Source organism: Cetorhinus maximus, chromosome 3 (assembly GCF_964194155.1).
Source record: "Cetorhinus maximus chromosome 3, sCetMax3.hap1.1, whole genome shotgun sequence".
Taxonomy (NCBI): domain Eukaryota; kingdom Metazoa; phylum Chordata; class Chondrichthyes; order Lamniformes; family Cetorhinidae; genus Cetorhinus; species Cetorhinus maximus.
The window spans coordinates 86,110,672-86,136,944 of NC_135881.1; the positions used below are offsets into that span (position 1 = coordinate 86,110,672).

The following is a 26,273-nucleotide window of genomic DNA, read 5'->3' on the forward strand; positions in this document are numbered from 1 at the left end:
CCTTCATTTCTTCAGTTTCTTGAATCCTTACACACTCCTTCGTCATCCTGTTGCGGTCCTTGGACTCTCCAGGCTCTTTCTGCAATACCTTGTCTTGTTCCTTTTTTAAGACAGGAACTCTTCCAGCTTCCTTTTGAAATCTCACTGGCCAATCAAGGTGGATTTCTCTTAACCAATTTCGCCCTAGAAGGCTTGGTCCTCTGCCTTTCACTACCATTACTGGTAGATATGCCGATTGGTTTCTATAATGCGCAGTTGCTCTGGTGATACCTTTTGCTTGAATTTCTTTGCCTGTGTATGTTTTCAACTTGGCAGATGTTTGTTCCAAATTTATTTGTTGATCACCTTTATTTAGATATCTGAAAGTGTGTTCTCCTATTTTAGTGGTGGAAGCTCCCGTGTCTTCCATTTTTAAGGTTTACCATTCACTTGCACTGCTACAAATATTGGCTCTGCCTTCCCAACTTTCATGTTGAATAATGAATAAATGTCAGAATTTGTTGTTTCTGGCTCTTCTACACTATAGACTTCATTGAACTTCTTTTGCTGTTTGGAAGCCTGTTTAAATTTCGCTTTGCACTGTTTCATTGTGTGTCCACTTCTGTGACAAAAACAACATTCAACTTTTTAAAATTGCCAATCGCTAGAAGAATGTTTATTTCCATGTCGCTGAAAGTTATTTTTCGATTTAGTTGCTAAGCTGTTTCCTCTCATTTTTCGGTCAGTGGGGTTGTTTCCTGCTTCGCGGTGGAGTCCTGACTTTTTGCGCCACTTTTGGCTGACTGTTCCCGCCCGATTTGGTGCATGGCGCCATTTTGTGCCCCTTGAATTGCTTGTGCATCCCTTACAGCGCTTTCCATTGCCAGCGCTATTTCTAACGCTTTCTTAAAATCAAGATTCACTTCAGCCAACAATCTTTGCTAAATAGTGTCTTCCCGCACACTACATACTAAACAATCTCTAAGCACGTCATTTAGGATTTCACCAAAATCACAATATTCCATTAGTTGCTTTAATTTTGCCACATGGGTAGCAATTATCTCAGCTGGGGCTCTATTTTGTGAATTGAACCTGAACCTCTGAATTGTGACTGAGGGCTTGGGTTGAAAATGTCCCTTAGCGAGATCTATTAATTCACTGAAAGTCTTTGAATCTGGGGTACTAGGGAGCATCAAGCTTTGAATCAAACTGTAGGTTTTGCTCCCACAAGTGCACAAGAGGACCACTCTCCTCTTCTCTTCCCCCATGATTTTGTTCGCTTGAAAGAAGAATGCAAGGCATTCTATATGCCAAGACCAATTGTGTGTGGCTGGCTCGAAGGGATTGATTCTGCCAAACTTTGGATTTCGGATGAATATGTCTTCTGTTACTTTTAATGAACTTAGATACTCACAATCATTAGGGGAGGTACAACACCGATTCTAATTTATCCTCATCGCCAGTTTGTTATGGAATTGATCTTCAGACAACTTTTCTTAGTGGAAACATTTGACTTTATTTACAAGACAGCAGTAGCAACAATACACATCCATCAAACTCCATAACTAAAGAAGTACTCTCCTTATAGAGGTTCCCCATGCTGCTAACACATTGATCTACACAGATTATGTGATCTTACAGCACATGATTATTCTTAAAGCTACTGTCCAACATTTCCCAAGACTATAATTACTACAGTGGGATTGGGGGTAATATATTGGCATGGATTGAGAATTGGTTAACAGACTGGAAAAAGGAATAAATGGGTCTTTTTCAGAGTGATAGGTGGTGACTAGTGGGGTACCACAGGGTTCAGTGCTTGGGCCCCAGCTATTCACAACATATATCAATGATTTGGATAAGGGAACCAAATGAAATAATTCCAAGTTTCCTGATGACACAATACTAGGTGGAAATATGAATGGTGAGGAGGATGTTAAGGGGCTTCAAGGTGATTTAGACAAGTTGAGTGAATGGGTAAATACATGGCAGATGCAGTATAATGTGGATAAGTATGAAGTTATCTAACTCGGTAGGAAAAACAGAATGGCAGAGTATTATTTAAATGGTGATAGATTGGGAATGTTAATGTACAAAGGGTGTCCTAGTATACCAGTCACTGAAAGCAAGCATGTAGGTGCAGCAAGCAGTTAGGAAGGTAAATGGTATGTTGGCCTTCATTGCAAGAGGATTTGAGTGCAGGAGCAAGGATGTCTTATTAAAGTTGTACAGGTGAGACCTGGAGCATTGTGTGTAGTTTTGGTCTCCTTACCTAAGAAAGGATGTACTTGCCACAGAGGGAGTGCAGGAAAGGTTCACCAGACTGATTTCTGGAGTGGCAGGATTGTCATATGAGGAGAGATTTGGCCCAACTAGGCCTGCATTCACTGGAGTTTAGAAGGAAGAGAGGGGATCTCATTGAAACGTATAAAATTCTGGCTGGCTAGACAGACTGGATGCAGGGATGATGTTTCCTCTGGCTGGGGAGTTTGGAACAAAGGGTCGCAGTCTCGGGATACGGGGTAGGTCATTTAGGACAGAGATGAGGAGAAATTTCTTCACTCAGAGGGTGGTGAACCTGTGGAATTCTCTACCTCAGAAGGCTGTGGAGGCCAAGTCACTGAATATATTTGAGAAGGAAATAGATAGATTTCTAGATTCTAAAGGCACCAAGGGGTATGGGAGAGAGTGGAAGTATTGCGTTGAGATAGAGTATCAGCCATGGTCATATTGAATGGAACCTCAAAGGGCCGAACGACCTACTCCAGCTCCTATTTTCTGTTTCTATGGCTTGGATTTTCTGGCCCCGTCATGGGCGGGACCTGCCGTGGGCGAGGCAGCGCGCCAGCCAGATGTTCATTGACTTGCAGCGGGACCAGAAGATCCAGGCAGGAGCGGAAAATCCTGCCCTATGCTTCTATGAAAAGTTTCCCCTCTCGGCTGACTACAATTTGACAGTATTCAAGGTCCTACACTTCCATTGTCCTGAAATCTGATTTGATTATTTTCCGATCGATTAGAGATTTCTCCTGTTGGGTGCAAAGTTTAGATTTTCGCATTGTAAGATTAAGTAACACTATTCCCTCATTGCTGGTTTTGAAAAGCAACTTCAGAGAACAGGGGGATAGGGAAAATTTCACAGGCAGTGGCATCAAGTGTAACAAACTGAGTGGTGAAGCAAACCAGACTAGGCCAGGAAGAGGAACACAGCCAGTCAGTTTTAGTGAAGGGAGTTGGGTTCTTTCATGATCAGGTGTTTGACTTTTAACATATGGAGGTAAGGCTTTCACTAAGTGGGGAATTATTGCACTCAATATAAGTATGATTTTTTTTAAGTACAGTGCACCCCCAAAAATAATTTTGTAAAAGAGAGCATAGACACTGACATTCCTTGTGAGTTCGATAGGGAGCCAGGAGAGTCTGTCCATTATGAAACATGTAGCACAGGTGAGCGGCAGCAATTACAATCATCCACCTCTTTTAGGATATTTTCCTCACTTCACATCACATGTTTGCTTCTCTTTTAACACCTCCTGTAAGATTAATTTCAGGCAAAAGATTCAGACCTGACAACCTGTTTTTCGGCCATTTTATGCCTTTGTGGGTTTAGCTATCTCATATAGTGGTCACTCATAGTGACGATTATTAGCTCAACTTTGCAATTCATCATAAGCAATAGTAGGTATTTATGCATTTCAAAAGTTTAAAATAATCGTGGATCGCCAGCACTTTTCTGAAAATCACGAAAGGATCTACACAATAGGTTTTGAATAGTTTTTGTTGAGACATGTGGTTTATTTTCTAAAAACATCCCTCAAGCAGATGGACTCCTAAAATCATGTAAGTCATCAAATTAGTATAAGCAATAAGACAAATACTAATTAACAGGATAGTATTAATATTGTTAGTATTAACAATCCTAATTCACTTATTGCTAATTAAGTCCAAGCAATAAGGCATATACTAATTAAAATAATTACTGGTATGCTAATTAATTATGGCAGGCCTTTCAGATAGTCCTACCTTCTCTATCCTACTAGAGAAGTAAGCATTGGGAACATCTATGCAATGGTGATGTTAATAATAAGGTTTAAAATAATGATTGAGAAAGACATAAGGAATAGAAAGATCAAAGTAATAGATTGGAAAAAGCAAACTTTGAAAGGGGAAAGGTGGAAGTATGGAAGGTAAACTTGAAAAATCATGCAATAGAATAGAACACCAGTGGAAAATATTCAATAAAGGTAATCAGTGGAATTCAGGAGAAATATATTCCACTAAAAACTAGTTAATCAAAAAGCAGAATGGATGAATAAAGGAATAAGAGCAAAATTCAAAAGGCATACAAAAAATATGCAGACAATAAAGGAATCAACGACAATAGAGAATATAAAGAGGTCAGGAAAGTTGTAAAAAAAACAGTTGAGAAGACAAAGAGGAAATGCACAACTAAATTACCAAGAATTTTAAAAAATAGTAAAGTATTTTACAGACATGTAAATAACAAACTGAAATCAGAATAGGGATAGGTCGTTAATTAAGGTAGGTTAATGCTCTATTGAGGCCAAATAGAATTTGGCAGACAGAAGGCCAGCGCTCCAGGCATGCTTTTAAGCTCTCCGTACACTGAAACATACACGATTCTGAAGGAACTTGACAGGCTAGACATTGAGAAGTTGTTTCTGCTGGCTGGGGAATCAAGGACCCGGGGACACAGTCTCAGGATAAGCGGCCGATCATTTAGGATTGAGTGCAGGAAAGGTTTCTTTACTCAAAGGGCTGTGAATTGTTAGCATTCTCGACCCTAGAAGCTTGTGGATGTTCCATCATTGAATATATTTAAGGCTGGGATAGACAAATCTTTGGTCTCAGGGAATCAAGGAATATGGGGAGCAGGTGGGAAAGTAGAGTTGAAGCCCAAGATCAGCCCATGTGGTTGACTCTTAAATGCCCTCTGAAATGGCCTAGCAAGCTACTCAGTTGTAACAAACCGCTACAAAGTCACAAAAACGGAATCAAACCGGACTGGCCAGCCGGTGTTGAACTTGGTACCGGAAATGACAATGGCAACTGCAGCCCTGTCGACCCTGCAAAGTCCTCCTCACTAACATCTGGGGGCTAGTGCCAAAATTGGGAGTGCTGTCTCACAGACTAGTCAAGCAACAGCCTGACATAGTCATCCTCAGGGAATCATGCCTTAAAGAAAAAGTCCCAGACTCCACCATCACCATCCTTGGATATGTCCTGTCCCACCAACAGGACAGACCCAGCAGAGGTGGCAGCACAGTGGTATACTGTCAGGAGGGAGTTGCCCTGGGTGCCCTCAACATCAACTCCGGACCCCTTGAAGTCTCATGGCATCAGGTCAAACATGGGCAAGGAAACCTCCTGCTGATTACCACGTACCGCCCTCCCTCAGCTGATGAATCAGTGCTCCTCAGTGTTGAACATCACTCGGAGGGAGCACTGAGGGTGGTAAAGGCGCAGAATGTACTCTGGGTGGGGGACTTCAATGTCCAACACCAAGAGAGGCTCGGCAGCACCACTACTGAATGAGCTGGTCGAGTCCTAAATGACATAGCTGCTAGACTGGGTCTGCGGCAGGTGGTGAGGGAACCAACAAGGGGTAAAAACATACTTGATTTCATCCTCACCAACCTGCCTGCCGCAGATGCACCTGTCCATGACAGTATCGGTAGGAGTGACCACCGCACAGTCCTTGTGGAGACGAAGCCCTGCCTTCACATTGAGCATACCCTCCATCGTGTTATGTGGCACTACCACCGTGCTAAATGGGATAGATTTGAAACAGATCTAGCAACTCAAGATTGGGCATCCATGAGGTGCTGTGGGCCATCAGCAGCAGCAGAATTATACTCGAACACAATCTGTAACCTCATGGCCTGGCATATCCCCCACTCTACCATTACCATCAAGCCAAGGGATCAACACTGGTTCAATGAAGAGTGCAGGAGGGCATGTCAGGAGCAGCACCAGGCATATCTAAAAATGGGGTGTCAACCTGGTGAAGCTATAAAACAGGACTACTTGTGTGCCAAACAGCATAAGCAGCAAGTGACAATCAGAGCTAAATGATCTCACAACCAACGGATCAGATCTAAGCTCTGCAGTCCTGTCACATCCATCGTGAATGATGATGGACAATTACATAACTCACTGGAGGAGGTGGCTCTATAAATATCCCCATCCTCAATGATGGAGGAGTGCAAAAGATAAGGCTGAAACATTCGCTACAATCTTCAGCCAGAAGTGCCGACTGGATAATCCATCTCGGCCTCCTTCGGAGGTCCCCAGCATCACAGATGCCATTCTTCAGCCAATTCGATTAACACTGCGTGATATCAAGAAATGGCTTAAGGCACAGGATACTGCAAAGGCTATAGGCCCTGACAACATTCCGGCAATAGTACTGAAGACTTGTGCTCCAGAACTTGCCACACCCCTAGTCAAGCTGTTCCAGTACAGCTACAACATTGGCATCTACCCGGCTATGTGGAAAATTGCCCAGGTATGTCCTGTAAGCAAAAAAAGGACAAATCCAACCCGGCCAATTAATGCCCCATCAGTCTACTCTCCATCATCAGTAAAGTAATGGAAGGGGTCATCAACAGTGCTAACAAGCGGTGCTTGCATAGCAATAACCTGCTCACTATCAGCATCCTGGGGGTTACCATTGACTAGCAACTGAACTGGACTAGCCACATAAATACTGTGGCTACAAGTGCAGGTCAGAGGCTAGGAAATGTGTGACGAGTAACTCACCTCCTGATTCCCCAAAGCCTGTCCACCATCTACATGGCACAAGTCAGGAGTATGATGGAATACTCCCCACTTGCCTGGATGAGTGCAGCTCCTACAATACTGAAGAAGCTTGACACCGTCCAGGACAAAGCAGTCCGCTTTATTGGCACCACATCCACAAACATTCACTCCCTCCAGCACTGACTGACTCTAGCAGCAGTGTGTACCATCTACAAGATGCACTGCAGGAACTCACCAAGGCTCCTTAGACAGCACCTTCTAAATCCACCACCACCAGCACCTAGAAGGACAAGCGCAGCAAATAGATGGGAACACCACCACCCGGAAGTTCCCCTCCAACTCACTCACCATCCTGACTTGGAAACATATCACTGTTCCTTCACTGTCGCTGTGTCAAAGTCCTAGAACTCCCTTCCTAATAGCATTGTGGGTGCACCTACTTCACATGGACTGCAGTGGTTCAAGAATGCAGCTCACCACCACCTTCTCAAGGGCAACTAGGGATGTGTAATAAATTTTGGCCCAGCTAGCGAAGCATAAATAAAATGAATGAATAAAATAAAATCATATTGAATTGACAGGCTGTGTGGTCTACTCCTGCTTCTATCTTTGTGTTTTTGTGGAGGGGTACCCCTCCACCCTACTGTTTAGGCCATTTTTAAATTTTAAAAGTTGGGAAGAGGGCCCCTGAAGATGAAGGTATCCTCTATCTCTTTTGCCTGAACTATAGGCTACTGCCCATTCCAAGCTGAGGGGCCTTTTCTTGGCACTCCGGCTTCAAGGGATCATCTGCCATTGTTAATTGGGCAGCAAGCCCACCCTCTGGCCACTAATCGGTCAATTTTTAGAAAATCTCTGTCAGGCAACTGTTCCCTTCACAGGGCGGGGTCGGGACCCCCATTTGATTCCAACTTTGGGGTCCCAACCCATAGGGTGCCTTCCAGTTTAAAACACCTTCAATATTCAAATAGATTCAGTGAACTGGATCTTTATACTTTACAGCAGCGAAGACTTTGGTGTGATTTGTGTGAGGTTTATAAAAGAATGAAGGGACTCAACTGTGTTTAAGTCCACCAATTATTTCAACTGAATACCGTAGGTTAACTTAGTCAGATGTTAGACTATTTTTCTTTTCCTGGGGAATAGTGGACATTAAGAAAAAATTTTCAACTTGTGTGATGAGTGCTAATTTGCTGTATTCCTTCAAGTGAGAGCTAGACCTGTTTCTGTCTGGGATGGCGATGATCTTATATAAGAGGTAGGTATCTTGTTAAGTAAAGTAGGGCCAACGTGATCCCCTGGGCCTGTTTTGATTACGTTTGGGGGTTGGAGAGGAATTTTTCAGTTCCCATACCCCTCCCCACCTAATTGACCTGGATTATTATCTGCTTTATCACCTATCCCAGGAGCTTACAATGCACAAGGCATTCTGACTGTGGGACAGGTTGGATAGATCAGTATGTCTTCCCTGCCTGTCATTTTCATATGTGCAACACCAGCCTTCCATCTGCTCTACTGAAGCCACTGGGGAGGTCCTCATAGAAACATAGAACATTTGCAGCACAGAAGGAGGCCATTCAGCCCATCATGTCTGTGCCAGCTGGAAAAGAACCATCCAGCCTATTTCAACTTTCCAGCTCTTGGTCTTTAGCCCTGTAGGTTACGGTACCTTAAGTGCATATCCAAGAATTTTCTTTCAAAATGTAGTAAGGATTTCTGCCTCTATCACTGTTCATGCAATGAATTCCAGACCTCCACCAACCCCTGGTGTCAAATTTTCTCAATTCCCCTTTAATGCCTCTAGTAATTACTTTATATCTGTGCCCAACACCCCTCCTCAACTCCGGATATTGGTCTCTCCGGTAATGGAAATAGGTCCTTAACATCCACTCTATCTTGGCGCTCAATTTTATACACCTCAATTAAATCTCCCCTCAACCTCCTCTGTTCCAAAAATAATAATAACGAGCCTATCATATCCTACCCTCAAGGCTAAAGTTCTTCATTCCTGGCAACATCCTCATAAACCCGCTTTGTGCTCTCTCTAGTGTGACTACATCCTTCCTGTAATGTGCTGACCAGAACTGTGCCCCGCACTCCAGCTCCAGTTAGGAAATAGAGATAGCTTAAGTAAATGATACTTCTATTTGTAGGTGTTAGGAATGAGTTTTAGCTTTAAAGTTTAAATTTGATCTGTATTTCTGTACGTGTATGTTAAGGAAGGTCAAATGGAGTTTTAGTTTCACTTTAAAAGGCTGCTTGAATTACTAATGAGACTTTTACGACCGCTATAGAGTAAAAGTAAACACACAAAAGTAGGAAGAACAGTGCTGTTGCCTAGCAACAGGGGCCAGATAGGCAGGTTCCTCCCATAGACATACACACAGAAGAAAGACAGTAGTTTTGTTTTGGAAGCTGTGGAGTTCAGGTGGTTTTTGAAAGTCGCTGCCAGGGGAGACTGGAGCAAAGGGGATAGATAGAAGTCCCAAGTTAAGAAAAACCCCGAAAGTCCAGGGGAGTGGAAGAAGAGAAAGTCCAAAGAAGACCTTCTAGTTAAAGGAAGGACAGGAACCTGGGATAAGGTCTGTTAAGTGAAGTTAAGAATGACGGGTAGAGAGAAATGCTCCAAGCTGAGAGAACAGTTTGCAAGAAGCATGATGGTTCAAAGAGATAACTGAAGATCTGTAACTTTTTGCTATGGGCAGGTGAAGCAGTGGTGTACTGTTAACGCTGAGTCAGTGAGATAGAGTGCATGGAAGACAACTTGAATGCATGTGGTGACCCAGGGGAGAGGAACATCAGAAGGAGAGTTCAAAACCCTGGTGGTGAACCCTTGTGGGAGGTGAACCCTTGTGGAAGGTGTCTGAGAGAAAACGTCAGTTTGGGAGATGATTCCAAGGCAAGGCCCTGGAGAATGGAGATTGGAATCCCTTATGGGAAAGATGGAATTCAGTGAGACTGGTTGGCTCATGGCATGACAAGCGTCTGGAGGAGTTGAGGAGAGATCCATAGTGTCATCTGTCACTTGGTTTCAGAGTGTGGTGTGTCTGACCACAGGGTGCCATAGGTTTACACGGACTGTGTACTTACTGTGAACATGAAAGAATAAGGTAGCTTTTGTAACTTGTGTTATCCTTACAAATCTATATATATCTGTGAAGGTATAGTTGTGGTTGAAGGAGTATTGTAAAATAGTTCATCTTTTCTTGTTGAATAAATGTTTTATTCTTTTATTAAAAGTTCATCAGCTGACCCCTGTGCCTCTGTTCAGTAGCAACTCTCCATGTATCTAAGCAAACAAAATAAACGTTAGGATCTATCAAGCTGGGTTCCACTCTGGGATCAGGCTTGTTGAGGTGTAACCTCAGCTTGGGATCATAACACTCTGGTCTAACTAGACTTTTATACAGTTCGAGCATAACCTCTCTGCTCTTAAATGCCTCAGCCATTAACCATGCCCTCTACATTTAGGCATAAGTCATTGATAACAAGTGACCCAGTATTGAGCCCTGAGGAACCCTGCTGGAAATAGACTTCGAGTCACAGAAACACCTGCTGGCCATTACCCTTTGCTCCCTGCCCCTAAGCCAATTTTGAATCCAACTTGCATCCCTTGATTTTTTAAATTTTCTGATGGGGTGTAGAGGGACATCACTTTGTGTGTCTTGGGCAGCCCATACATAAAAGAACGTAGCAATCTGTTAGGATGAACCCTTTTATATATATCACGTGGTAGCTCATCCCTCTTACACAAATCCAGCAAATTTTTTTTTGGTTACTTTCAAGCAAGGCTGTCTGGTCATGTTGACCAACACCTAACCTCCTACGCCCTCATATATTTCCGATATGTGGATGATATGTTTGCTATATTTAAATCTGCAGCTGCATGTAATAATTTCTATATATCTCTTAATGGGCTCCATCCTGCGCTCAAATTCATTTTTGGAATGGAGCAGTCAAATGAACTCCCCTTCCTTGATGTAGCTAGTTGAGAAATTTGCCAGGGGATTCTCTACCATGGTCTACCATAAGTCTACCTTTCCTAGTCAATAAACGTATTGGGATTCTTACAGTTCCATGCGCTATAAGGTTGGTCTTCAACAAACTTGTAACTAGGGCCCGAGTCGTTTGCTCACCATGCAAAGCTTGATGCTGAAACAGGGCACATCAAAGGATAATGGCTACCCTGATCAGATCATTTTGTGCTGTATATCACGCAAACTCATGTACGGGCCTAAGGCCGTCATTTTCGGCCCTGAAAAGTGCCCAGCCTACCTCAGATTACCATGGAAGGGCATGGTATCTCAAAAATCTGATCAACAGGTGATGCAGTAGCAACATGAGTGGCATTCAACACTAACAGGATGCTGCCGTCAAGCCAAAAAGATGTTCTGCCGATCACACAAATGAGTAATGTGGTATATGAATTTCAGTGCCAGTGCGATGATAGGTATGTAGGCCGTATGTCGCAAAGACTGGTGGATCATATCAAACAGCATGTCCCAGCCACTGTTTGCAATGGGCAGGGTACAGAGGGTACCCAGCCAACCTATGCTTGCAAAAATCAAAACACAGTGTCCAACATTAGATATGATTCCACGGTTGGACAACATTTACTAAATAATCCTCAATGTGCTAAGAATTATGCTGACAACCAATTTAAGATTGTCACTCAGGCTCACAATGTAGTGCATTTGCATGTACTGGAAGCTACATATATTAATACACAGGGCCCAGTTCTTTGCAGACAGAAAGAACATGTGCATACATTGCATCTATTGCCTTCGAGGTGGCTGTGGTGGGGATGAGACTGTTGTTCACCTCCTTGTGGATTGTGCCTTTGCAAAGAAGGTCTGGAGAGAGATGCAGTGGCTTCTGTTGAGGTTCATCCCGAGCAGTTCTGTGACACAGGACTCTGTGCTCTACGGGCTGTTCCCAGGGACACACACCGAGACAAACATCAACTGCAGCTGGAGGATCATCAACTCGGTGAAAGACACTCTTTGGTCTGCCCGAAACTTGTTGGTCTTCCAGTGCAAAGAATTGTCCCGACCAAGTGTTGCAGACAGGCACATTCCAAGGTCCAGGACTATGTGCTGAGGGACGCACTAAAGCTTTGGGCAGCCGCCGCAAAGGCGCAATTGGGAAAGGTCGCTGTCTAAGAACTTTCTGCCATAGTGCACTGAGGGGCTGGGAATTGTATAGACCCCTCGGAATGTACGGCTCACAATGAATGTATGTATTAAATACTAATTGTATTATAATTGTATTGAAGCACCTCAGAGTGCAACATGGTGTATGTTGGTAACTCCAATATCATTGCACTGTCTGACTGTCTGTAATGACCATATTGAAATGACTGTAATATTCATTGATTGTATTGAAGCACCTCATGATCTATGTGTAAAAGTTGAATCTGATTGTACTTTTTGTGATGGCGATTTAGAAATGTTTTGTAATGTTCTTTCAGATATTTTATGAATAAAGTATATTTTTCAAAAAAAAAGTCTGTTTCAGCTAAACAAAATAAGTGACAGCCATTCGCTGACCCATTCCTCAGGGCAAAGCCTTGACCAATCAGGGCCAAGCTTCCTGGTTTAACTTTCAAACAATGCTTGGCAGTTAACTTCCAGTCACCATCAGTGGTGCATTCTCCATGGCCATACCACTTACCAACCAATCAGCATTCTCTTCACATACAGTATAAATTGTTGTTTCCCCCCTTATATTGGTATTCTTGCCAGTGTCCTGATGAGTGCAAGATGAAAAGCTTAGTTGTCTCATTTTCAGCAATACGCAACATTATTTGTTCTGAACTCTCCGTATCTCTTCGCTGAATGTCCCCCCCACTATTCTGACACTAATTTACCATCAAATATCTGTTTCCTGTCCATTTTTGCCAAATCACATATCAGCTCAGTATAATTGGCCTTTCCCCAATTTAAAACACTTACACTTGGTGTAGCTTTATTCTTTTCCATAACTACTCTAGATCTAACTGAATTATGATCGCTACCACTAAAATGCTCTCCCACTGATACACCTTCCACCTGTCCAGTTTCATTCCATAAAACTAACTCCAGAACTGGCCCCTTTCTTGTTGGGCTTGCTGTGTACTGGCTAAAAAGGTTCTCCTGAATGAATGTTAAGAATTCATACTCTCTACACCTTTTTAGATGAGCATAAGTTTATGGATTGTGGAAGATGGAAGTCTGCCCTGAAGAGCTTTGGAATAATCAAGACTAGAGGCATTAAAGGCATGGATGAGGCTTTCAGCAGCAGATAAGAGGCAGAGGCAGAGGCAGAGATGGGCAATGTTACAGAGGCGGAAGTAGGTTATCTTGCTGATGGAGTGGATATGTGGTCAGAAGCTCATCTCAGGGTCAAATATGGCACCAAGTTTGCAAATGATCTAGTTCAGCTAGAATTTATTTATCACCTATACATCACAGTAATAATGAAAGTTGGAACTAGTTTCACGGAGGGGTAGAGGCTGAAAAGCGATGACCCTGTAGCCAGCTGCTGTGAAATATGTGGCAACAGCTCTATGTCCTTTTTTCTCTAATTTCTTCTTACTTGGCATATCCCCAATAGTATGAGAGCTAGGAGCTCACCATGCAGGAAATCAAGGATACAAACTAGTGGGCTCCATTTTGATGTGTGGGCAACACATTCTTGGATGATTTATGTGCACTAGCAGCATTTGTGCTGTGCACAAATAATGTATAAAATCTTAATTTAATTTTAATAACTATCTATAAATTCAAACCGTATTTTTATTTGTTTCTTGATGCAAATAAATGCTCATATGAATCTCATGTGAGAATAAGAAAGCACAATGATTGATGTATTAAACTGTTTGCATATGATACAAAAAAAAATGACATCACTTGCAGTTTTCTCTGTTTGAAGAACTGATTACATCTAAAGCTGATCTCTTCCTTCATTCTAACTGCATATATTTACCGGTGCATTATTGGATTTATTTTATTGCTCACAAATGTCCAGAAATTTATTACACCCTTAGGCTGAAGAAAGCTGAAAGATAATGAGATTTAATTTAATCTTTGTAGCCATGTGTTAGCTTTACAAACAAGGCAGGAATCTCTGCAGGCTCGATTAGCTTAAACAAATAACAGTGAATGTTCCAGTTATGCCTAATTTGTAGACAAAAAGTTTAAAAAAATAGTGGAATCAGAACGTCAAAACAATTCATGAGCTATCTGCCTGGCATTCAGGCCCACAGATTTAACTCTTTTTTTTAAAGAGTCCACCAAATGAACTAAATTAACAAAACCCACAGATTTAAGTTGCACTAATAAAGACTACTTGCAATTGTAAAGAAATAAACTTGTTTATAAATTCACCCTAATTTGAAACAGTATGCATTTTACTCTTTTCTACATTCATTTACAGCCAATGGATATATTACACTAAACATCTGTAAGTTATCTCTTACAAATCATTATTGGTAATAAAAAGACAATAAATATTAATAACAATCCAGAGATAATGATATTCTTGTGTTAAAGAAACAAGGAATTGTGTTTGCTAAATGTTATCATTTATGATGTAGTTACATTGATTAGAACCCCAAATAATAGTCTTTTTCAACACCATGCAAATTAGTTTGCCTCTTTAAATATTTAAATTTGGAAAGAACACAGCTTCTGTTGAACTGTTGTACCCAAAGTACCAGTTTAGTCAGTTTGAGAGCTATATAGTGACTGTCCACAGTGGGCATAAGTCCAGGCCTAAAATGTTAGTGTTCCCTCTGTGACACCCTGGTCCACTCCTCTATCACCTCAACACTTCATCTCCAACCCACAGCACCTTCCCATGCAATCATAGGAGGTGTAATACCCCCTTTACCTCCTTTCTCCTCACTGCCCAAGGTCCCAACCACTTCTTCCAAATTAAGCAGAGAATTACTTGTACTTTTTTCAATTTAGTCTACTGTATTTGCAGCTCACAAGGCGATCTCCTCTACACTGGGAGACCAAAAGTAGGCTGGGTGACTGTGGAACACCTTTGCTCAGTCAGCAAGCATAACTCCGACTTTCTGCTCACTTGCCATTTCAATTCACCATCTTGCTCTCATGCTCACATTTCTGTTTTTGGCTACTTTAATGTTCCAGTGAAGCACAATGCGAGCTTGAGGAACAGCACTTCATCTTTTGATTAGGAACTTTTTAGCCTTCTGGGCTCAACATTTATTTCAACAACTTTAGACCATGAACTCTGTTCTACATTTTGATTTCCCCCACCCCCCAAGTGCCACTTTGTAACTAATTGTTTTCATGTTTTTCTTTTCAGAGCTGACATTTATTCTGCTGTTAACACTTATTCTGGATTTGGTTTTTTCACTACTGGCATTATCACTCCCTTTGCCTTTTTTTCCATGATGTCCTTGGCATTTAATCTGCCCCGTCCTCCGACCTATCCCTGACCTTCCCTTTTGTTCCGCCTGACTCCGCTCCCCCCTTTTTCAATAGCATAAAACCCGTCACATTTGGGACTGAAGATAGGGGAGATGCCATGGAGGGATTTGAGCATGAGGCTGACAATTTTAAAATCAAGTTGGTGGATTTTGAACTAATGAAGGTTATCAAGCATTGGGCTGCAGGGTGAACAGGACTTGGTGCGAGTCAGGATATGGGCAACAGAGTTTAGGATGAGCTCAATTTTAAGGACAGTAAAAGATGGTTGGCCAGCAAATCATTTAAATAGTCAAGTTCAGAGGTAACAAAAGCTTGGATGAGGATTTTAACAACAGGTGAGCTAAGATGGGTAGAGCAGCGTGATGTTAGAGAGATGTAAGTAGGCGGTAATTATGATGGAGAGGTTCTGAGGTTGGAATGTCAGTTCGAGGTGAAGACACCAAGGTTGCAAACAATCTGATTTAGCTTGAGACAGTGACCGGGATCCCTCGAGGGATGAAATCGTGGCTAAGGTACAATGTTTTTTGTGAGGATAGAGGACAATGGTTTCGGTCTTCCTAATGTTTACTTGGAGGAAATTTCTGCTCATCTAGGACTGGACTTTGGGCAAGTAATCCGATAACACAGAGGCAGTGGTTGAGAGAGGCGGTAGTGGGGTCGAGTTGGATATCGCCATATCGCACTTGATGTTGTCTCTTTGGATGGTTTTGCTGAGGAACAGCATGTAGGTGAAAAAGAGGAGGGACCAAAGATAGATATGATGTGGGAATGAGAAGAGAAGCATTTGCAGGAGACTCTCTGGCTATGACTAGAATTAGTTGTCTATTGCTTTATAGCCTCAGTTTCAGTCTAATAGGGCTGAATTTTATGGGTGTGTGTCTGTGTGTGTGTGGGGCGGGGGGGCAGACTGCTTGTCCCTCCAGAAGGAAAGTCAGTTCCAAACCAACCGACTTTGAAAAAGCCTGCCCCGCATCAAAAAACACGCTGCAGGCAACCCCTCAGTGGACAGGAAGTCCCAACCCCAAGAGCTGCCAGCCAAGCTGATTGGTCGGTAGCTCTAGCAGTCCCAGCAACACCAGATATAAGTGGTTCCAGATTCACCAACTTTATTTTAAAATTGTTAGTCTCACACTCAAATCCCTCCATGGCATCTCACCTCTCTCCAGTTCTGAAGAACAGTCATATTGGACTTCAAATGTTAACTCTGTTTCTCTCTCCACAGATGCTGCCAGACCTGATGAGTTTTTCCAGAACTTTCTATTTTTATACCTAAAATATTATGGTTGTACTAACCCAGTTATTAATTCATCTAATATCTCAATGTGTTAGGGTACCAACATTTAAAGTTAATTTCATGAGACACAACTCGCCAACAGGAAATGAGGAGTGTCAAGAATCTGGCTCATTAATCTTTGTGCCCACTTTCTCTATGCACCAGTAACATTACACTCACAAAAATTACCTGTCAATGCCACAGAAAACCAGGATGAATGTTTTGTGAAGGCCCAACTAATGATGCAAATAATTTATGGTTTGGGTCTATAAGGAGGCAGAAAATATAGAAAAATAATAGTGTAATAGAGCTAGTTTCTGACGGAGATAATGGAAATATTTACTTACATAGAAGGGAATGAGGTCCAAGGCTTTATCTTCTTCCAAAGCTCGGCTTAATGTCTCCCCACGGAGACTGAATTTCTCATCAGTGGGTAATTTTCGCATTTTGACACCAGCAATCAAACCTGCTCGTTCAACAGAAGAATGAGACTGACAAAGAAATAAAGATTGATTAAAAGCTGGACATAATTGGCAAATAAACAATAATTGCGCTGTTAAGCCACCATTAAGAATCAATATTTCTTCCTGAAAGCACTGACTCAGGATTTTATGGGCCCAATTTTAACTGTGTAAGTGAGTGGGTTTTGAGGAGTTAAAATCTCACCCTTCACTTCTCCCTGCAGCCCACCAGTACCTCATCCAAGTTGCTATTCAAGCATGAGCCCAGAGAGTGAGTGGTAGCAGACGATTTGAAAGCATCATATCTGTGTCAAATATCAGTACATGCAGAGTTCTCAGCAGAGATTAATGAATGACAATTATGAGTGGGAACCATGGCTGCTTTTTCCTACTCTAGATATAACTAGTTGGGAGAATGGCCAAATCAACGATATAGTAGATGAGGATTCTAGCAGAAAATGGGCTGAAGTAGGGGAAGAGTAGGATGATATTAGGGAGGTGGATGTGGGCAGTCTTTGTGTAAGTGAGAGTATGGGCTAGATATAACTGCAGTGCCTGAACTCTAGCTTCAACTGAGATAATTTAGCACATATTAGGGATTAAATCTAAACCTTATATGGCCTAGTTGCATGTCATTAATGGAGCTTAAAACTCATTGTTAAATGCATCTAGAATATTAGTTTGACTCAATTATTGCACTTTAGCCAGTCTTTTCGGCACTGATTTTTTTTAGGTTTTACGTTAGATATCCTACTTTGGTTCAGTTTATTGCAACTATTCCTTTGACTGATTCTCACATCCTCTATCCAATAACTAGATAAACAATTATAAGACTCAGGGATCAAAAAAAAGCCTCTTGCGTACACTATATGCTGATTTACTGGAATGTACTACCCGCTGTTATGTGGTTCTCCTCTCTTGTTGGACAGATTGAATGTAAATTCTATGGACTGGATTTTACGCCTCCCCGCTAACACACCCCCACCCTTGGTTGGTCGTGTTTATGGAGGGTAGGTGGGAGGGGCTATATTAAATATGTCAGGTGGCAGCCCACCGCCTTCCAGTACCCATACTAGCCAGGGGTTTTGGGGGGGGGGTCAGTGCGCAATGCCACTAGCCCACCTGTCTTTAGACCTATTGAAACACTTCACTGCCTGATTAAGTGGCAATTAAGGGCCTCAATCACCTCCACTGTCATAAAATGCTGGCCAGTGGCAGGTGAGCCAAAATGAAAAGGCCGTTTTTTACAATTGTGTTGACAAAGGCAGAAAGGAATTGGTGGCACATCTTTTAAAGGGTACTCTGTGTGCATCATGGGCACCCCCTAAAATGTTACCCCACCCTCTCATTTTGCTCCTCCCAGCCTGACCTCCAAAGCCCGCTGCCCCCCACCCCTCCTTGCCCACCTCCCTGGGGTACCCGGTCTCTTACTGCCCTAAACGCCCAGGACTTACCTGGGTCCGGAGTCCAGTCTCAATCTTCAAAGGGCTGCTTGCAATCCCAGCAGCATCCACTGCTCAGCTCTGGCGCTGCCAGGACTGCTAGAGTTGCCGGCCAATCAGCTTGGTTGGCAGCTCTTGAGAGGGCTTCCTATCCACTCAGGGGCCGCCTGCTGCATGTTATTGTTGCGAGGCAGGCTTTTTAAAAGTCGGTTAGTTAGGAAATGACTTTCCTTCCAGGGGTGGGGGGGGCAAGCAATACGGCAACACCGCCCCCGCACACCCCCATAAAATTCAGCCCTATTAGACAAAAACTGAGACTATAAAGCAATTTTTAAAAATTCATTCAGGGGATGTGGGCTTCACTGACTGGGCCAGCATTTATTGCCCATCCCCTAGTTGCCCTTGAGAAGGTGGTGGTGAGCTGCCTTCTTGAACCGCTGCAGTCCATGTGGTGTAGGTAAACCCACAGTGCTGCTAGGAAGGGAGTTCCAGGATTTTGACCCATCGACAGTGAAGGAACAGTGATATATTTCCAAGTCAGGATGGTGAGTGACTTGGAGGGGAACTTCCAGGTGGTGGTGTTCCCATCTATCTGCTGCCCTTGTCCTTCTAGATGGTAGTGGTGGTGGGTTTGGAAGGTGCTATCTAAGGAGCCTTGGTGAATTCCTGCAGTGCATCTTGTAGATGGTACACACTGTTTCTGCTGTGCGTTGATGATGGAGGGAGTGAATGTTTGTGGATGTGGTGCCATACAAGTAAACTGATTTGTCCTGGATGGTGTCCAGCTTCTTTAGTGTTGTGGGAGCTGCACTCATCAGGCAAGTGGGGGGTATCAAGTTACTCATCACACGATTCCTGGCCTCTGACCTGCTCTTGTAGCCACAGTATTTATATGGCTCATCTAATTCAGTTTCTGGTCAATGGTAACCCCCTAGGATGTTGATAGTGGGGGATTCAGTGATGGTAATGTCTTTGAACATTAAGGAGAGATGGTTGGGTTCTCTCTTGTTGGAGATGGGCATTGCCTGGCACCTGTGTGGTGTGAATGTTATTTGCCACATGTCAGCCCAAGCCAGCATTTGGACATGGACTGCTTCAGTACCTGAGGAGTCGAGAATGGTCCTCAACACCGTGCAATCATCAGCGAACATCTCCACTTATGACCTTATGATGGAAGGAAGGTCATTGATGGAGCAGCTGAGCATGGTTGGGCCGAGGACACTACCCTGAGGGACTCCTTCAGTGATGTCCTAGAGCTGAGGTGACTGACCTCCAACAACCACAACCATCTTCCTTTGTGCTAGGTATGACTCCAACCAGTGGAGAGTTTCCCCCCTGATTCCCATTGACTCCAGTTTTGCTAGGGCTCCTTGATGCCACATTCGGTCAAATGCTGCCTTGATGTCAAGGGCAGTCACTCTCACCTCACCTCGGGAGTTCAGCTCTTTTCTCCATGTTTGAACCAAGGCTGTAACAAGGTCAGGAGCTGAGTGGCCCTGGTGGAACCCAAACTAGGTGTCAGTGAGCAGGTTATTGCTAAGCCAGTGCCGCTTGATAGCACTGTTGATGACCCCTTCCATTAGTTTACTAATGATCGAGAGTAGACTGATGGGGTGGTAATTGGCTGGGTTGGATTTGTCCTGCTTTTTGTGTACAGGACATACCTGGGCAATTTTCCACAGGACGTTCCAGGTGATAGTGTTGTAGCTGTACTGAAACAGCTTGGCTAGGTGCGCGTCAAGTTCTGGAGCGCAAGTCTTCAGTACTATTGCTGGAATGTTGTCAGGGCCCATAGCCTTTGCAGTATCCAGTGCCTTCACCATTTCTTGATATCACACAGAGTGAATCGAATTGGCTGAAGACTGGCATCTGTGATGCTGGGGATCTCCGGAGGAGCCCAAGATGGATCATCCGCTCGGCACTTCTGGCTGAAGATTGTTGCAAATGATTTAGCCTTACCTTTTGCACTACTGTGCTGGGCTCCTCCATCATTGAGGATGGGGATATGTGTGTAGCCACTTCCTCCAGTGAGTTGTTTAATTATCCACCACCATTCACGACTGGATGTGGCAGAACTGCAGAGCTTACATCTGATATGTTGGTTGTGGAATCGCTTAGCTCTGTCTATCACTTGCTGCTTAAGCTGTTTGGCACGCAAGTGGTCCTGCTTTGTAGCTTCACCAGGTTGACACTTCATTTTTAGGTATGCTCCTGGCATGCCCTGCTGCACTCTTCATTGAACAAGAGTTGACCCCCTAACTTGATGGTAATGGTCGAGTGTGGGATATGCTGGGCCATGAGGTTACAGATTGTGTTCAAATACAATTCTGTTGTTGCTGCTGATGGCCCACAGCACCTCATGAATGCCCAGTCTTGAGTTACTAGATCTGTTCAAAATCTATCCCATTAACACAGTGGTAGTGCCACACAACACAATGGCAGGACTTTGTCTCCATAATGACTGTGCAGTAGTCACTCCTACCGATACTGTCATGGACAGATCATCTGTGGCAGGGAGGTTGGTGAGGATGAGAATGTTTTTTCTTCTTCTTGTTGGTTCCTTCACCACCTGCTGCAGACCCAGTCTAGTAGCTATGTCATTTAGGACTTGGCCAGCATGGTCAGTAGAGGTGCTACCAAGCCACTCTTGGTGATGGACATTGAAGTCCCCCACCCAGAGGGCATTCTGCACCCTTGCCACCCTCAGTGCTTCCTCCAAGTTATGTTCAACATGGAGGAGCAACATGGATTCATCAGCTGAGGGAGGGCGGTACGTGGCAATCAGCAGGATGTTTCCTTGCCCATGTTTGACCTGGTGCCATGAGACTTCATGGGGTCCAGAGTCAATGTTGATGACTCCCAGGGCAACTCCCTCCTGACAGTATACCACTGTGCAGCCACCTCTGCTGGGTCTGTCCTGCCGGTGGGACAGGACATACCCAGGGATTGTGATGGTGGAGTCTGGGACATTATCTGTCAGGTATGATTCCGTGAGGATGACTATGTCTGTGAGACAGCTCTTCCAAGTTTGGCATTAGCCCCGGATGTTAGTAAGCAGGGTGAACAGGGCTGCAAAAGTTGTTGCCAGTGCCTAGGTTGATGCCAGGTGGCCTGTCTGGTTTCATCCCTTTTTTTGCATCTTTGTAGTGGTTTGTTACAACTGATTAGCTTGCTAGGCCATTTCAGAGGGTACTTAAGTGTCAACCACATTGCTGTGAGTCTGGGGTCACATGTAGGCCAGAGCAGGTAAGGACGACAGATTTCCTTCTCTAAGGGACATTAGTGAACCAAATGGGTTTTTACAACAATGAACAATGGTTTCATGGTCATCACTGGTTTCTTGGGTTTTAATTCCAGATTTTTTTATAGCTATGATTCCAGATTTTTTTATTTAACTCAAATTCCACCATCTGCCATGGTGGGATTCATACCCAGGTCCCCAGAGCATTACTCTGGGTCTCTGAATTACTAGTCCAGCGACAATACCACTACACCATCACTTCCCCCGGCAATTAATTCTAGCTATTGCAAAGGATTCTCTTGCAACAGCTTTTCTTCTTGCACATCATATCTATCTTTGGTCCCTCCTCTTTTTCACCTACATGCTGTCCCTCAGCAAAACCATCCAAAGAGACATCATCAAGTGCCATATGGTGATATCTAACTCGACCCTACTACCACCTCTCTCAACCACTGCCTCCGTGTTAGCAGATTACTTGCCCAAAGTCCAGTCCTAGATGTGCAGAAGTTTCCTCCAATTAAAAATTAGGAAGAATGAAACTATTGTCCTCTATCCACAAAAAAGCATTGATCCCTAGCCATGGATTACATCCCTTGAGGGATCCTGGTCACTGTCTCAAGCTAAACCAGATTGTTTGCAACCTAGGTGTCTTATTTCACCTCGAATTACATTGCAACTTCAGAACCTCTCCGTCCGCCTACTTACATCTGTCTAATATCACGTTACTCCACCCATCATAGCCCACCTGTTGTTAAAATCCTCATCCAAGATTTTGTTACCACCAGAATTGACTATTTCATTGATTTCCTGGCCAGCCTCTCACCTTTTACTCTCCTTAAACTTGAGCTCATTCTAAACTCTGTTGCCCATATCCTGACTCACACCCAGTCCTGTTCACCCTTCAGCCCAGCGCTTGCTAACCTTCAGGTGCTCCAGGTCCACCAGCTTGATTTTTAAATTGTCAGCCTCATGCTCAAATCCCTCCATGGCATCTTCCTTCCCTACCTCTGTAACCTCCTCCATCCCTCAACTCCCCAAGAACTCTAGCCTCTTGTGCATTACCCATTTCCTTGGCTGTGCATTCACATATCTAGACCTAAACTTTGGATTCCCCTCCCTCAACCTAACAACCTTGCATATTTGGAGAAAAAAAGAGTTAACATTTTGAGTCCTTATGGCTCTCCTTCAAAGAATTTGAATTCTGTTCTTCTGTTTTTGTTTCAGATTTCCAGTGTCCGCAGTATTTTACTTTTAACCTTGTATATTTGTCCCCTTGTTCCGAACTCTCAGAGAAATGGAAACTGTTTCTGGATATGCACCCTATTGAACTCCTTCATATTATAAAGCCCTCTATCAGGTCTCCTCTGAGTCTTCTCTTTTCCAGATAAAGGCTGCTGTATCCTTCCTGACAGTTGCATCCTCTCTATTCTTGTTACATCCTTGTAAATTCATTCTGCACTTTCTTCAGTGCTTCAACATCCCCTTCGTAGTAGGGGGACCAGAATGGCATACAGCACTCCAAGTACAGTCGAACAAAAAGTTCATTATAAATTTAACATTACTTACTCTTTTATTCTATTTCTTTAGAAATGAACCGTAGTACTTTGTACTCTTTATAGCCTCACCAACCTATTTTTTTTGTTGAGGCCTACCACATTTGTTTTTCTTACCTTCCGATGAATCAGTGTGGCCTGTTCATTCCAAAATAAGCCACCTCACACTTCCCTATAATTAATTTTATTTGCCATTTATCCACCCACCCTGCAAGCTTGCTTGTTTTCCTACATTTTGGTGTCTTTCTCCTCACTATTAGCTATCCCGCCAATTTGGTTGTATCTTCAAATAGCAACACTACCTTTAATTTTGAGTGCAAACCATTTATTTATATAATAAATAACAGTGGTCCCACCATGAATCCCTATGACACACCACTGTCTCCTTTCTGCCAGTCTAAGAAACTTCCCTGAACTCTATCCACCATATTGTCCATGTCTGCATGTTTTGTTATTTCTTCCAAAATTTCAAACAGTTAGTTAAATATGACACAAGAGTAAAGTACTGTGGATGCTGGAAATCTGAAATAAGCAGGAATCACCTGTGCAGCGAAAAAACAGAATTAAAGTATGGCAGATATCTGGGAGAACTCCAGTGGAAATTCACTCCCAAAAGTTAGTTTTGATCAATACATCATGCCCTAGTCTTTTTCCCATATCTCCACTTTGGTGTTTTATGCAAAGGCATTGGGCCCCATGTTAAGACTTCAACTTCCTCCCTGCCATACAAACATCTGATTTTAATCCTTTGGCCCATTAGAATTACATCCATTTTATTTTGCCAACCTAGGTCTTGCTTGCAAAGGCTGCCTCTATCCCATTCTGCTGCTCTGCTGCCTGCTCATGAAAGTATGGCAACCATGGTCACAATGTATGAACTGCCAATTTCGTTTGCTTCTGCTAATGTCCTGGCTCCCAAGTTAGCTATGTTGGCTGTAATTTCACTCTGGCCTTTCATGCAGATGGGCCTTATTTATGGAGTTCCCAATCTCCCAATGTACCCATTATGTCCGCCAAAATGTCCTTTCCCCTTCCTTGCTTTGACCAGCATTGTTCCCATTTGAACAATTAGTGCATTCATCCAAGGCTCCTCATAAATTTTAACACAAGTGTTGACTCATGGATATGTTATAATCCAAAAATTGCAACATTTGCTTCCTTGGAGTAAAGCATTCCCCTCATTTTCACAAAATTGTGCCTTTCAAGTTATCATGAATTTAAAATGTGTGCAAATGGGTACATAGATAAATTAAGTATGAGCTCCAAAAGCAGCTGTTTCAACTGCCTATCTACATGTCATGCTAGCAAAGATGCTGCAGTGCAGCTTGCATTGCTTTTGGCCCTAGTGTTGGACATATTCACAAATGCAAATGGAAAGGTCACTTGTGTCTTCAGGCAAATCATCCCACACAGAGAACTTTCCACAGAGCCACTTGTTGAAGTGCTGCCACTTTCTATTTGTTATCAATCCTTCAGCAGCAGATACACCTGGCAATGTGGAAAATTGTCCAGGGTATGTCCTGTACACAAAAAGCAGGACAAATCCAACCTGGCCAATTACCGCCCCATTAGTCTACTCTCCATCATCAGTAAGGTAATGGAAGGGGGTATAAACAGTGCTATCAATCAGCACTTGCTTAGCAATAACCTGCACACAGACGCCCAGTTTGGATTCCGCCAGGGCCACTCAGCTCCTGACGTCATTACAGCCTTGGTTTAAACATGGACAAAACAGCTGAACTCCCGAGGTGAGGTGAGAGTGACTGCCCTTGACGCCAAGACCGCATTTGACCGAGTGTGACATTAAGGAGCCCTGGCAAAACTGGAGTCAATAGGAATCAGGGGGAAAACTCTCCACTGGTTGGAGTCATACCCAGCACAAAGGGAGATGGTTGTGGCTGTTGGAAGTCAGTCACCTCAGCTCCAGGACATCACTGCAGGAGTTTCTCAGGGTAGTGTCCTCGGCCCAACCATCTTCAGCTGCTTCTTCAAAGACCTTCCTTCCATCATAAGGTCAGAAGTGGGGATGTTTGCTGATGATTGCACAATGTTCAGCACCATTCGTGACTCCTCAGGTACTGAAGCAGTCCATGTCCAAATGCAGCAAGACCTGGACATTATCCAGGCTTGGGCTGATAAGTGGCAAGTAACATTCGCGCCACAGAAGTGTCAGACAATGACCATCTCCAACAAGAGAGAATCTAATCATCGCCCCTTGACGTTCAATGGCATTACCATCATTGAATCCCCCACTATCAACATCCTGGGGGTTACCATTGTCCAGAAACTGAACTGGACTCGCCATGTAAATACTGTGGCTACAAGAGCAGGTCAGAGGCTAGGAATCCTGCGACAAATAATTCATGACTCCCCAATGTCTGTCCACCATCTACAAGGCACAAGTCAGGAGTGTGATGGAATACTTCCCATTTGCCTGGATGATTGCAGCTCCCATAACACTCAAGAAGCTTGACACTACCAAGGACAAAAGAGCCCACTTGATTGTCACCACATCCACAAACATTCACTCCCTCCACCACCGGCGCACAGTAGCAGCAGTGTTTACCATCTACAAGATGTGTTGCAGGAATTCACCAAGGCTCCTTCGACAGCACCTTCCAAACCCACGACCACTAACATCTAGATGGACAAGGGCAGCAGGTAAATGGGAACACCACCACCTGGAAGTTCCCCTCCAAGTCATCACCATCCTGACTTGGAAATATATCGCTGTTCTTTCACTGTCGCTGGGTTAAAATCCTGGTACTCCCTTCCTAACAGCACTGTGGATGTACCTACACCACATGAACTGCAGCAGTTCAAGAAGGCAGCTCACCACCACCTTCTCAAGGGCAATTAGGGATGGGCAATAAATGCTGGCCCAGCCAGCGAAGCCCGCATCCCTTGAATGGATACAAAAAAGTGCTATAGCTTAGCATTGGAGGTATGAGGGGCCATGGGGGTGGGAGGCATAAGCTAGTATGGAAGGGTCATGGGGCATGGATGATTGGGTGAGGGCAATGTGAAAGGTGAGGGCTGGATGGCCCATTGTATTTTTATTTTAACTGGGACGAAATCTCACAGCATTCTCACTGTTTTA

General features: G+C 43.5%; 1 protein-coding gene across 2 annotated transcripts in view; it reads right to left on the reverse strand.

The window, feature by feature from the left end:
- Positions 1-26,273, reverse strand: part of ddc (dopa decarboxylase) — a 184,231-nt gene that overhangs the window by 101,556 nt on the left and 56,402 nt on the right. For both annotated transcript variants that reach the window (XM_078538627.1, XM_078538626.1), the window contains one exon: positions 16,824-16,967. In XM_078538627.1, the coding sequence (XP_078394753.1) occupies positions 16,824-16,967 (144 nt within the window). The remainder of the gene's footprint in view (positions 1-16,823; positions 16,968-26,273) is intronic.